The 14,086-nt window shown below is 39.2% G+C and overlaps 2 protein-coding genes across 3 annotated transcripts; one reads left to right on the plus strand and one right to left on the minus strand.

Annotated features, from left to right (window-relative positions):
* Positions 1–1,308: 1,308 nt before the first annotated feature.
* On the minus strand, positions 1,309–4,483 carry LOC134140155 (cytochrome c oxidase assembly factor 5). Its single transcript, XM_062575027.1, has 3 exons — positions 4,298–4,483; positions 3,708–3,791; positions 1,309–1,606 (listed from the first exon to the last, which is right to left on the minus strand). The coding sequence occupies exons 1-3, from the start codon at positions 4,400–4,402 to the stop codon at positions 1,565–1,567; spliced, it is 231 nt and encodes a 76-aa protein (XP_062431011.1). The 5' UTR covers positions 4,403–4,483; the 3' UTR covers positions 1,309–1,564.
* A 114-nt stretch (positions 4,484–4,597) lies between these two features.
* Positions 4,598–9,206, plus strand: UNC50 (unc-50 inner nuclear membrane RNA binding protein). 2 transcript variants are annotated; one of them, XM_062601590.1, is made up of 6 exons: positions 4,598–4,655; positions 5,194–5,477; positions 6,421–6,541; positions 8,221–8,360; positions 8,438–8,539; positions 9,048–9,206. In XM_062601590.1, the coding sequence occupies exons 2-6, from the start codon at positions 5,198–5,200 to the stop codon at positions 9,182–9,184; spliced, it is 780 nt and encodes a 259-aa protein (XP_062457574.1). In that variant the 5' UTR covers positions 4,598–4,655; positions 5,194–5,197; the 3' UTR covers positions 9,185–9,206. The 2 variants fall into 2 exon arrangements, with proteins under 2 accessions (XP_062457574.1, XP_062457573.1); XM_062601589.1 differs by lacking the exon at positions 4,598–4,655 and adding an exon at positions 4,831–5,095.
* Positions 9,207–14,086: the final 4,880 nt, after the last annotated feature.

The raw sequence follows: 14,086 nt of genomic DNA on the forward strand, positions 1-14,086 counted from the left end.
AGGTTGTCTGAAACTGAGTTTTCAAAATACAAGCGTTACATTACAATTTATTTTTAAGGGTTCAGAAGGCAGGGAATAAGGCAGGGATGCTCAGGAAGGAAAAAAAGGAGTGTTCTTCAGAAGCAGCACGTTCTTAAATAAAACCACTAAGTTTTGGCTACAGATACACTTCATATTGTGTCACCAATAGCCATCTTGATTTCATACCAAGGTGGACCAAGAGTCTGATATATCTATCAACATCTCAAAAAATGCTGTCATACTGCAGACAGATCTGCCAGAGCCATCCTTGATCAAAGGAAAGCAATACAATGTATTCCTCCATTCATTTGTTTGCTTTTTCAATGCAGCTATTTTTAACTTAAATTTTCATAAGTTATAAAAAAAAGGAAGAGCAGATTTTCAAAAGTATTTAATAGATAAAAGTTATAATCTAATGAGCATGAATGGCAATTTGAACATTTTACATCCATATATACAAACCAAAGAATTCAGAGAGAGGTAACAGCGTGAAAACAAGAAAAATGCTCACAAATTACAAAATAAATTTGTGGAATGCAATTTCCAATAAATACAACAGTCTAAATGATCATCCCTAGTCTGTGCATGCATTAGGTATAGTATTTATATACTTCCTTGGAAAATAAGGCGAAAAGATGGTCCAGAGTCATCTCAGAAAAACTTAAATACTCTGTAGGTACTTCTAGAATACAGCAATAGCAACCATGTTCTGCTTAACTTTTTTTGCATGTGAGGGATCCCTCCTCCACTCCCAATCGAAAGAAATATAATTAGCCTACAGGCAATCCTGGCATACAGCTCTCAAACTGCTAGGCAGAATAATGCTATAGTTCTCCTGTACCTGTGCTGATACAATGAATAGACAGATTACTCTAAGATAAATCAGGCACCTGTTACTTTAGAGAAACCAAATTTTAATTCAGCTGTCCAGTGAGACTAGACTGCAAAAATGAACATGTTCATAAATTATCATATTAAAAGAAATCTGTAGATGAAAGAGATGCCATTCTTGCATATGTGGGACTGCATAAACATCACCACTCTTATCTATTAGTGCAAGTTTACTGACTAATAAGCCTACTGGGAAGGAAGCAGCTAGCACATATATTTCACAGTCTTGGTCAGCCCATCATGTCTAGAAGTAATAGCTCTGTCCTGAGGTATCCTATGAGATACTAATAGAGGGAGCTCCCAACTTTGGTAGTTTTGCATTATTTATAATAGCAAAACATTATCAGAAATAACATAACTACGAAAGATCACTTCAAAAATAATTGCTGCAGCGTATTTTGGATTTTATGATTTTATTACAAGTGCATGAAGGGACCTATTTTGGCCAGAATTTGCAGTTTTGCAACTGCTTTCTTTTTAACATTTAAAATGCACATCCAGCTCTATCTGCCAGAATCCTCAGAATTAGGTACCTTCCATGAAAACACCACACGCAGGAATGCAGCAGATGCATCTTGTTACTTTAGTCTCTGTTTTGCTTAAAGTGCTGATGAATCCCAATTTCCCATGGCTGGCTCTCTTCATGAGTGCTTCAGTATCCCTTCCTTCCCCTGAATCTTGCTCTGGTATCCAACTGAAGATTGGAGTCAATATATTAATAGCATACTACATTTTACAAAAAAAAAAAAAAAAAAAAAAAAAAAAAAAAAATCTGCTATTTTGGCACTTTACAAAAACAGAGAAAAGCACAGAATAGAGCAGAAGTGACTATAAAGAAAACTGCTGATCAAGCCAAGAGGTCATAGATTTTTTTTTCCAGTGAAACATACATTATGTTATCTTAAATTTCACACAAAGGCAATGTTATGTGTAGGTATTCTCTACATTCTGAAATAAACAGTGCAATAACACCCATGACAAAACAGCATAACGGGCTGTCAGGGAAAACATGGAAACAATGCAGTGTAAATCTCCTTAGATCTGTTTTGCCAAATTTAACCAATAAACCAAAGGATAAAAATTCAGACTGGATTGAAATGGGAGTCACTGAACATCTCTGTATGGACAAGAGCAATGAAGTGTCTGAAAATACCAGTGAGAAACTGACATAACATTCAACTTATTTTTAATAGTTTACTCTGGGAAGTTAAAAAAACCCCACACAGGTGGGGTAGAGGGCAAAAAATGGCAATAAAACTAAAATAAAGGTACTGTGCAGAACTTACTGAAAGTAAATTGCAAGTTCCTGCCCAGTACAGTAGAAAAATACAATTTCATCTTGGAATAGCTTTTTCTGAAGAGGTATCTTTTTACTTCCATTAACTAATTCTCTAATTTTATCACAGCTCTGAATTTTGAGAGTTAAAACACAGGATTAGATGTTACAGCTCATCCAATCACAAAGTAGCTTCCACTTTAAACCTTGTTCCTGTTTAAGTATCTAAACTGTACTAAAGTTTACTCCTCCAACAAGAGAGTATATTCTGACCAAAGAAAAGCAAAAACCCTAATAGTTTTAGCTAGTGCAAATTATATCTGTATTTAGTGTCTAATTTTTAATAGCCTTTTTGCCTCACTAATATTCCAAGTAGCAGGTTTGGCAGAATACCATCACTAAATTTACACAATTCGACAGGACAAGAGTGTTGTCACTCTTTATAATTTGGAACAGTCAAACAGAATCATTTAAGAGCCAGGTCTCTTCCTACCTGACTACAAACACTTAGCTAAAAAGCTGATTTTCATCAGATTTTCCCTCAGTGACTTGCACACAGAAATACAGACCCATCATCACAGATACATATACTACAGCTGCAGTTTCAAATAGGTAAGTACTTGAAGTATTAAATATACATATTTTTTTTCATGTTTACAGAAATATTGTCATTCTCTATATGAATTAACACAGCTTGTACAGGAGAGGAACAAAAAGCTGCTGAAGCTTAAGCAAAAACACATAATGGGAAAAAAGTTTAGGCACAGGTTCAGCTCTGTATTCCTCATTACGTATCACAGTCAGCTAAGTACAGAAATGAGCTTCACGGTATTCAATCTTAGAAAGCTTCGCTATAATTTTTGCCACATCTTAACTATTTTTAATATTATGGCAGCACAAGCAAGACATTTCTACACAAAGAACTCCAATCAAAAACGGGGAAACTTTATACAGTTACATTTTTATAATAAGCCTCTCACTACCATACTTGATAACTAACTCCCTAGAAAAACTGTTTATCAGCATAAATTTAAGTCATTCAAATAAATTAATGATTGCCTATCTTAAATTCCAGTGGCCCTGCTTTGACAGTCAGTTTCTCTCAGTAAGAGAGCCTTTTAACTTAAATACCTTCTATGTATGTTTTTTCCCCATGTCCTCACGGATAAAAACCAGCCTCTTAAGCCTACACCTTACAATTACCTTGTCTACTGATATTATTATGTTTTGAATAAGGCTTTGGTTTAAACAGCAAAAATATCTACTTCGTTTATCCTACTTGTCACACTGTAGGAGTGCTTCAATTTAAATATGCACCTTCTAAATCATAATCACAACCTATAAAACTTTATTTTGATTAATGAAAATGGTGTACCATATTCATATTTTAAAGGAAGTTGGAAGAACTATTCTGCTTAATGACATCAGCTTTGCTGAATTTAAGTGTGGTTTCCTACAGAAAACAGGGAGAGAAAGCAACCAGGCCGCAAGCCCAAGAAAGCACAATACAAACACTTACGATCGATCTTTTGCATGCAAAAAATGTAATTTGCAAACTTCTACAGTGTCCCTCCTTCAAGCACTGTCTAGGGCTTTTGTTTTCCTGTTAGATTAAAACAGAAAAAAGGGAGATTAAAAAACTCAATGAATTTCTGCAGCACAAAGTGACATCAGAATACCTCAAGAGAAAGGTTAGCCAGACCTTTGCTGAGACACAGTAACTTATACTTTCTTCTTAAGCTACATTTTGATAATCTGATTGAAATGTGAAGCTCGCAGACTTGAAAGGGAATAAATAATAGCTCTTCTCCTCCCAGGGCTTGTTCTGGCAGCACGAGACCATCTCTCCCCACACCGAGGGGCATTTTGTGCCCGAGAGATGTGACGCCCTGAGGCTGGTCACAGCTTGAAGCAGCTCCTGCGCTCGTCGGGGTCGACCCGAAGGGCAGCGCCGCAGCGGTTAGCGCAGCCAGGCGCTCCAGGCTCGGCCCGACCGAGCCAGCCCCGGCCGCCGCCGCCAGTGGGGCCGAGACGCCGCCCACGCCGCCCCGCAACGGCCGCTCGTGAGCGAGCCTCCCCCGCGGGGCGGCGACGGGAGGCCGCGCTCACCTCCAGGACGCAGGGGCTCTCCAGCAGGCACTGCCGGAGGTCCTCCCTGACCCCCCCGCAAGCCCGCCTGTCCTCCTCCTCCTTCTCCTCGTAGTACTTGGGCATGGCGGCAGAGCGCCGCGCTCCGCCGCAGCGCGCCCGCGCCGGCCGCTATTCGGGCGCCCGCAGCCGCGCGCCACTTCCGGCGGGAGGCGCCGCCCTGCCGGGGCCGCGCCCCGCGCGCTCCGGCGTCACGTGCCCGCCGGCTGGCGTCACGTGCCCGCCCGCTGGCGCCCTGCGACGTTGCCGGAAGCCGCTGGAGCGTCGTGCGCGCGCGGGGCGGGGGCGCGCGGGGCGGCGCGGCCCGGCGGCGGCGCAGGTGAGACGCCCCCCGCCTCAGCCTCCCCCCCCCCCCGCCTCCCCACCGCGGGCGCGAGCCGAGCCGAGCCCCAACGGACGCCGCGGCGCGAGCTCGGCCGTTTGCGGGGCCGCCACCGTTGGGCGGGGGGAGGGGCTCGGCGCCTGCGCGCCGCTCCGCGATGGCGGGCGGGCGGACAGCTCGCGGCTCCTGGCGGGATGGGCGCTGCGGGCGAGGGCGCTGCCCCCTTCCCCCTCCCCCGATGGCGCTTGGGGTTCAGGGGCTGCTCCCCGGGCGAAGGCCGCTTCGGGCGGGGCCGGGCCGCACGGGGCTCCGCAAGTCTGTTGTTGTGGTCTGAAATTAGTGCTGTGACCGTACGCGCGTACAGCACTCGGAGCGATCTCGCCTCCGGCTCTCCAGGGGAACAGCGCTGCCCCGGCGCCTCGGTTTTTATGACTATGGTATTACAAAGGTGGCATGTAGGACGTGATTTTTTTTTAATTAATCTTATCTCATGCAAAGGTAAATGCTTTTTTTTTTTCTGAAAATTATTCTCTAGCAAAATGTTGCCAACTACTTCAGTTAATTCTCGGAACCAGGGCAATGGCGCGCTGAACTCCAGAGATGCTGCAAGGCATACGGCTGGAGCAAAGCGCTACAAGTACCTGCGGAGGCTCTTCCACTTCCGACAGATGGATTTTGAGTTTGCTCTGTGGCAGATGCTTTACCTATTTACTTCACCGCAGAGGGTTTATAGGAACTTTCACTATAGAAAACAAACGAAGGACCAGTGGGCAAGAGATGATCCTGCTTTCTTAGTACTTCTCAGTATCTGGCTATGTGGTAAGTGCCCAGAGTGCATAAATGAGAGGCAGGGAAAGATGGTTCTTTAAAAGTTCAGGGATGAATTTTCGTAGCCCTTCTAGCCACAGAAAGAAAAGGACCAATATGTATGGATTATGTTTTAATCAAAATGCAATAAAGGATGATGGCCTAACCTGTTGAAAGTTAACGTAGAAATTAGAAAACAAAGGATATTTAACTGCAGATGTCATGTAGCTGTCTTGAATAAATATTTTTATAGTAACTCATTTTTTATTACATTCCAAACTATGTAGTTCCCTTTAAAGTTAAAGTCAATAATAAAACCCCATGGCACTTAGCAGTGATTTCGTTAAGAAAAAAAATGCTGAACGCTTGGTTTAGCAGGTGTAAGGATGTAAACCATTACAGGTAACACACAGTTTTTACAATAATGGTCCCAATTATGTTTCTTTATATTACAAAATTAAGCTGTCAGCAATCAAAGTTTCTTACAGGTAGTTTTCAGACTGAACTTAGAAAGCAATAAGGAAAGAATTATTCTAGTCTTCTGTAATACAGCACATTGCTGATAGTAACAGCAAAGTTCTTAACTCTGGAATAAAGCTTTATATCAACAAATGCATGTTTTATGTTAACAATCAACTTTTATGAAACAAATATTCTATGGAGCATTCTGTCAGTTTTTAAAAATATTTGGGGGCAAGACAATTTGCTATTACATTGTTAAGCCAAAGTACAGATAAATGTTCTCCAACCTGTGAAAGGAATTATATTATGACAAATTGTACCATGCCTAGTATTTTGTGGGGGAGAAAAGGGGCTATTAGATTGAAAATTTCAAGGAGAAAAATAAAAATGAAACTCTGGAGATTTCATAATGGCACACTTAAAAATGTACCAATTTAAGCTCGCTCTCTGTTTTCTCTACAACTAATTTTAATAATATTTTTCCTCTTTTTAGTATCTACTGTGGGATTTGGATTTGTGCTGGACATGGGATTTTTTGAAACAATAAAACTCCTACTTTGGGTTGTATTCATAGACTGTGTAGGTGTTGGCCTTCTGGTAGCAACTTTAATGTGGTAAGTAGTAATGCCTGAAACAGAATTCAGTATTTCTGTCAAGTGATCAAAAGTCTTGTTTGCAAGATGGTTATTTTTCTGTTTTGGGGCAAAATTACAAAGTAAATATGACTGTAGGTTTTTGTGCTACTCTAGGTATTCCTTCAAACATTGGTTTAGAAAAAAAAAGAGATTGTTCTTTACTATTTCTTGCAGAAGAAGATTGATGTTTAGAAAGTTTGTATTATGATCAGTGTTTCGTTTTGTTGTCTTCTTTTCTGAGTTGTTTTCCAACAAACACGGTGATCAGAAAAATCCTTCATTCCCTAATTTGGTTGAGTAACTAGCTAAAATAATGTAAGCCTAATGATAATATTTAAGTGGGGCAGTATAAAATTGGCCCGTGCTTCTTGCTGAAGCATTTTACCTATTTCTACTACAATCAGTGTTAGTCCTGACTATTTTGTGCACGCCTGCTTTGTTGCAGTGTGGGGAGTCACTCATTTTTTTCCTGTAACACTCAGAGACATGCACTAACCTTCACAAGCAGGCTCACTCTCTGGCCCAGAAAGAATAAAATTACCAGCCGTGTAGGAACAGTGAAACAGCTTCTTGTCTTGGGTGTTGCTTTTCCTGTTCTCCAGGATGCTGTGGTAAGGAAGGCTGATTTTCTTCCTTCCTTGCACAGAAGTAACCACTGTCACTTGTAATCACATGCACTGAAACCAGGAAATAAGGCTGAAGCAAAAATAGCCCTGTCCCTTTTTGTCTCTCTTGTGGCTTACTGAAGAAGAAAAAGCAGTAGACTTACGGAAGCATGGCAGATGTCTGCCTCCATGTGGCTCCTCTGCTTTTGTCACTTTTTGCCCTTCATTTGGCTTATAGAAGGGAAGAGACAGTAGCGAGCAGGTTCATAACCCAGGCCTCAGCATATTATAGATGTGTGCCAGGTCAGCGAGGGAACCACGGAACAACAGGAAGTCACTTGCTCTGGGGCAAGGTGACAGCACAAAAAAGAGAATTTTCTCTACCAAGAACTTTTTGTGGTAGTGGCAGAAAATTTGCAAGGAATCAGGAGCACTTCACAGGCATCTTACAGAGATGCTATCAGAAAAGGGATGGATTCCTTTCAACCAGTGACATTGGAAATACCTATTTGCAATTGCAAAATTCAGGATCAAATATATGTAAGAACTGTGGCTGACAAATGACAAACTCACCTAAGTCTAGTGTCCTGTCTGGGAGAGCAGCCCCTAACATGTGATATTGATAACTTAGAATCATAGGATCAGTAAGGTTGGAAGGGACCTCTGGAGATCATCTAGTCCAACCTCCCTGCTCAGCAGGGTCACCTAGAGCATGGTAGACAGGGTTGCAAACTTGTAACTGTATTGACAAACTGTAGCATTCTTTCACTTAAAAAAAGAAAAAAAAAGCTGGTGCTCTTTCTTGCAAGGTATTTAAGCTGCATGTTGAGTGAAAAAAAAAAAAAAAAAAGTGATTATACTTCTAACATGAAATGGTTTAACAATAGTCTGTCCAATCTATGCAGTTCTGGCATCTTTTGCTCCCAAACAGCTGAAACTGCCTTGTTACAGCACTGAGCTAGGATATTGTATGGCTCACTATCTCAAGCCAATGCTTTGTCAGCCAGCTATAACTATTCACATTAAGAACCTTCTCAATATCTTGTCTTGTAGGTTCATTTCTAATAAGTACTTGGTAAAGCAGCAGAACAGGGACTATGATGTGGAGTGGGGATATGCCTTTGATGTTCATCTGAATGCTTTCTATCCACTTCTAGTCATTTTGCATTTTATCCAACTGTTTTTCATCAATTGTAAGTAGAATATTTTGTGCGCTCTGTGCTTTAAAATTATGCCCTATCACAAAGCTGAGAGCAATTGTCTTTTCCAGATGTCATCATATCTGATTCAGTCATTGGGTATTTTGTTGGGAATACGCTATGGCTGATTGCTATCGGCTATTACATCTATGTCACATTCCTAGGATACAGTGGTAAGTAATGGTAATATTTTTTATTATTATTCAGAAAGTGACTAAAAAGCAAGAGCATTATTTTAGTCTGAATTGGAAAGCACAGGCTCATATCTGAGGTGAAGGCATTCTTTGGAGTAAAGGAAGTTTTGCATAAATTTATCCAACCCCTGTTTTCAGCTTCTTTTTTTTTAAAACATTCTTTACCATATGTAAATGTCTTATGTTTCATTAAATCTATGGTAACTCAAGTTCAGCTTTTCTAATTCTTCTCTAAACCCACTTCAACAAAATACTTGCATTAGGTAAAAATGTGGTAGTGAGTTTAGGAATATAGTTTTAGGTAAAACTGTTTCCCAGAAGCTTAGCTATACCAATTAACTCAAGTACTCTGAAATCCATGATAATAGTTAGGAGTATTATGGCAGAGGTGACAAACTTACCATTCTAATGAAGTTGGCATAGAAGTACCTTTTTTTGAAAGAGCAGTGTTTTATACCTGCTTCACTAATTGTTGCCTCTCTTTCAGCATTGCCATTTTTGAAGAACACAGCTATTCTTTTGTATCCCTTTGCACTTCTCATCATGCTCTACTTGATCTCGTTAGCATTCGGCTGGAACTTCACCAAGATGCTTTGTTCTTTTTATAAATACAGAGTGAAATAAAAACAGGACTTCATGTATCTAATGTTTAGTTTGGTTTAATCTTAGCTGTCTTGACAGTAAAAGAAAAACAGTGAAAAGCTTTTTTGTAAATGGTTGTAAATTTCTCTTTATTGTAGATAATTGTGTAAAAAAAGCTTGAAGTGTCTTTTTTTATTAAAATATTTACAACAGTAAACATGTTAGCAATTTTGTTTGAATACTTTTGCAGTACATTCCTAAAAACAAATTACTTGTACAACTTTGTAGCTTAAATTTAGCTGCAACAAATCTATTTAGCATAGTTCTTACTGCAGGTATTTTGCACATACTGGCATAAGCTCAACATTACAAGTTTGGTTTTTTAAAGTGACACTGAAAAGCAGTTTCATATAAGACTAACACTGGAATACCTTGCCTCTGGACTGTGTGAAAGTAGGACACTAATAGTGTTGCAATGGTAAAGCAACAATTGTCTCTACCTACAGAACTACCCTCTCTTTTTACATAAGAGCTTCAGAACAGATTTATTTTCTTGTCTTTATTTCAAATATACATGGACAACTGTGGCACACAGAAGAAACAGTGATGAAAGGCACAATTAACATGACCCATAACAGGTTTCCAAATATAGCAGCAAGTTTATAAACCCAATCTATAGAAGTCTAGTGGGTATTATTACATCCGCTATTGTGAGTGACTTGTTAATGTAAATGGAGGGAAAGTACAAATTAAGTTTGGCTACAAAGGCCCACTGCAACACCTAGAGCTGTAAAGTCCACAAGGCAGGAGCACAGACTGACCATCGCGAACAATACCTTCTGAAAAACGAGGATGACTGCTTTCTCGAGCATCCTGTTCAGTCTAAAATTGGAGTGCTAGGATTCAATTTCAAAAACTGCAACAGTAAACCAGTTACAGTAAGACTTAATATCTCAATACTAGAATTTGATCGCTAAGGAAAAACTACATTTAGCTTAAAATACCAAATATGCTGGCAGTGCATCTTACAGTACTGTGTATCAGCCATTGTTAAGGCTCGAAGAGAATTGTGTTTCCCTCTCAGCTGACACTGAGCAAAGTTCCCCGTTAACAAGTAAAGCACTGAACCTGTGATCCGATGAAGGCTAAGAATTCCGGTTACGACCTGCTTCAACCCCGCTGTCACAGCACAAGCTCCTGGCCTGCAGGCAGCTAAAAGCAGAATGGTACAACTTTCCTGAATAGGAATCCTAGCACCAGTGATCATCTGCTTAAGTTCAACGGTAAGAATACTTCATGTGTAGTGCCCTGTGGCTATACCATTGAAATCAATGGAGGCCTCAGGGCCTGTGTACCTTTCATTTAGAGATACCAAAGTTTGTCCCTTAAAACAAGGCTTCATAGTTCTCAATAAAATTAAGTTATGTGGAATTAATTCTAGCTGACTGTTTACAGCAGAAATCAGAAAAACAGTTAAGGGAACACTGAGGTCAAAAAGCTATGCTCTTGGAGACTAGTTTACTGTGTCAGTGTGTAGTTGGCTTTGTTGTTTGAAATCAACAATCAATCAATGCCATTCTGAAAACAATTATGTAACAGCCTTTCAGCACTAAGCTGGTGATTGTAAAGATGATTTAAAATGTATGCCTTTTTCCCCCCTTCTACTATTTTTAGGTTTTTCAGAATACATTTCTCCTACTAAGAGCAAATATAAGACATAAACTCAGATTTAATCTGTTTCAGGGGAGAAAGAGTAGAAAAGATTTTTTCTTCCCCAAGATTAAAGTAATATTTTCCACATTAAAAGCCAACTACAAATTACTACAATACTTCATTTGGAGCAAATTTTCTAACAAAACCCAAAGATTACTGAAATAACATATACTTGCAAAAAGTGAGAAAAAATGTTGCAAAATCATCTGATCTTGCCAAAGACTAATCACACTCCAGCATATTTGAGGAATCGCAAACTATATTTCACATGGGCAAACTATACATTGCTTTACTCCAAACTGAATCTAGATATAATTTAGAATTGCTTTTGAAAGAGCTCAAAAAGCAGTGATATGATGGAAAAGTCCAGTCTTTTATTGGTCTATTAATTAAATACTTACTTATATATTTTAAATTTTCTTACCCACCTTTTAGTTAAGAAGAAATAAATGCATCTATTTAAGCATTTTCTATTAATATAAATAAAAGTTTGAGATGCCTGCAAGAGCACAAAGCCTGAAAGTGTTTCTGAAATACTACTAATAAAAAAAAGTGCTAATCTGGGATCATGTCCTCATCGTATTATTTACACAGTTTTCAGTAGGCCCACCCACTGAACGAGCAAAGCAAGATTAATTCTGTACTGACAGATTTAATCTTTCCTTGGTCCAGAGCAATCATGGTCTGCTCAGAAAAGCCAGTGCTATAATCAAGCTGGTCTGTCTGGCATCCAAGATAAACAGTTAAAAATAATTTGCCCTGAAAATGAAGGTTTATGGAAATGTATTTGGTTTCAGAAGAGTTTCATCTTTTCTGAAGCTTTAACAATATCAGAAGGAGCTGATGATATAGTTTGTTTTGAAACACTTTCCATTATTTGATAACTGTAAGTTTTATTGACCTACAGGAGATTTTAAAGGCCAAGTTAAAAACAATTTGAGGTTAAATGAATGTAGGAAAAAACTCTCCCAAAAATCAGGTAACTGGTTTCAGACACTCCGATGAACTCGTGTTAAATACTGTAACTGTTACAACTGAGACAGATACGCAAGTCTATCTGGAATAAACATAGTCATAACAATATCCAAGCTAATGACTGTTCAGCCAAGCAGTTGAAGCATTCTTATTTTACCGTAATTCCAGAAAGGAGGCTTCGAACCACTTCGGACTGACTTGGAGATTGGAATTTCAAAGTTTCAAAGCCAGAAATTGATATCTCACGGGATGACGAGACATAAAATATTTTCCCCTCTCTCTTCTTATTGGCAACATTTCCAAGGAAATTTGTAAAACTATTCAGTAACACCAGGTCTGAATTTATCTGAATCTTTTCCTCCCAAATTTTTCTCTACAATTTTTCCTCCTAAGTAAGTAAGTGATTCATTATAAATTAATTTGTACTAATCTGGCACATCTATTTTAGAAAGTATATGATCTCAAGAACATTTTAAATGTTAAAGCAGCCCAGAGTATTTTCAACTCCTGCTAGTACAATATAATAAAAATGCGATAATCTTAGGAAAAACAATATACTTTATCAAGCATAAGTTAATTTGTGTTTTTTGATAAATTTCATCTCAACACGTGAGAAATAAATATACTGGTAACACCAGAGTACTACAATCAATTTGGCAAAGTTTCTGTACATTTAGATTTATCATCGGTGATGCATCTTAACCATTATCAAATATTAGGAACAGTGATGCTTCGAGAATAAGCACATAGCGTTCTTAATAAATGGTACCATTAACTTATACGCTGTTTTTGTTTCACAGAAAATGATGAAAGTTGCTGTCAACAAAAGTACTTACATTAAGAAACTGCTAGAAACATCTAACATTTATTTCTGTAATCTAAACTGTAGTGAATAGCTATAGTTTAAATTACCTGCATCATTCATTCACAGGCACAACTGAGAAGAGAATAATTAACATGAGGTCTTAGTAATTTATTACATCTTTGCTAGCTAATATGCAATGAAAAACCATTACTTGGTAATACCTTGACTGAACGGGATTATACATTACAAGTTGTGCCGTGGCACTACAATAGGCTAGATTCACTTAGGATTTCTGAGCTTATAAATCCACATTCCTAAGTCCAAGAATGAACTCCATTTATGAGGCCAGTGCTTAACTTACACCTACAGTCTCCATGGGCAAGACAAACTTTATATGTAACATATTATTTACACCAATTGGCAAAATCAAAAATCAAAAAAAAAAAAAAAAAGAAAAAAGAAAAAATGGAAAGAAAAAAAAAAGTAAACAAGCCCTACCTGGTAGCTCATCTACTTTTTTCAACTTATACCAGTCAGTCTAAACAAAATATCTTACCTCTGGGTACAAATCTCATCTTCCCTTTGTCCTCAGATAACACAGCTAAAACAAAATGACTATGGTCTTTAAAAGTAGTTAAGCTCTTAAATTTGAATGTTGTCTTAGCTACAACATGATCTGCCAACAAAGCAGAAGACAAGACAGGCCGGCTCTGTATCCCAGGGGTGATGGCTTTCAGCTTGCAAAGCTGGAGAGTCAGCCCATGCTTCTATTAATACCTCATGAAAAACAGATCACATCTTTTAGAAGAATTTTAATGCAGGAGACATGAATTCCAGATCCCCAATCTAAATCAGGGGCTCCGCAACGGGTTTTGCCCTTACACAGGGCCCTGACCCCGGAGCTGTTGGGGATAAGGGCGCTCTTGCTCCCCACAAGGCAAACAGGGCCAGCATTCCAGGTGGCAGTTCCAGGCAGTGGGTTAACAGCACATCCGAGAATCCAAAACCAGGGCAGATGCTTCCCTCCAACATTAACCAGACACCTCGCTCCTCCTGAAGAGAGGCCTCTCTGCCTCTCCTCTTGCTGACTACTTCTCACAGGGTAATTCAAATCTTCCCATGCCTGTGTCCTTATACAGCAGCACGTAAGAAGAAGGACTCTTAAGGACAGTGGCAACACCAGCACTGCAACAGTCTCCTGCAGATTTAACCCAAAGCACTTTCCTTTCCTGACTGGGCTTCTGACTCATTAAATATCACTGCTGTTTCCCTTAAGCAGGGTACTAACTTGAGGCCCAACTCAGTTCCAGTCGGTGGGAATAATTACATTGATCAATAAAAAAGCTGGACTGAAACCTCCTTGTCCTTGAACAACAGAATACAATAAACCATAAATAATCACTAATGTATCCAAAATAAACCTTACAATAACACGAATTTTTAAAAGGAGA

Source organism: Rhea pennata, chromosome 1 (assembly GCF_028389875.1).
Source record: "Rhea pennata isolate bPtePen1 chromosome 1, bPtePen1.pri, whole genome shotgun sequence".
NCBI classification, from domain to species: Eukaryota; Metazoa; Chordata; class Aves; order Rheiformes; family Rheidae; genus Rhea; species Rhea pennata.

Bases quoted from the DNA above. Each gene is read 5' to 3' on its own strand.
- LOC134140155 (XM_062575027.1), bottom strand. From the start codon at position 4,402: ATGCCCAAGTACTACGAGGAGAAGGAGGAGGAGGACAGGCGGGCTTGC. The intron at 3,792-4,297 runs GTGAGCGCGGCC...TTAATCTAACAG, and splicing joins AGAGCCCCTGCGTCCTGGAG to GAAAACAAAAGCCCTAGACA. The intron at 1,607-3,707 runs GTAAGTGTTTGT...TCCAATCTTCAG, and splicing joins TTGCATGCAAAAGATCGATC to TTGGATACCAGAGCAAGATT.
- UNC50 (XM_062601590.1), top strand. From the start codon at position 5,198: ATGTTGCCAACTACTTCAGTTAATTCTCGGAACCAGGGCAATGGCGCG. The intron at 5,478-6,420 runs GTAAGTGCCCAG...TCCTCTTTTTAG, and splicing joins TCTCAGTATCTGGCTATGTG to TATCTACTGTGGGATTTGGA. The intron at 8,361-8,437 runs GTAAGTAGAATA...TGTCTTTTCCAG, and splicing joins CCAACTGTTTTTCATCAATT to ATGTCATCATATCTGATTCA.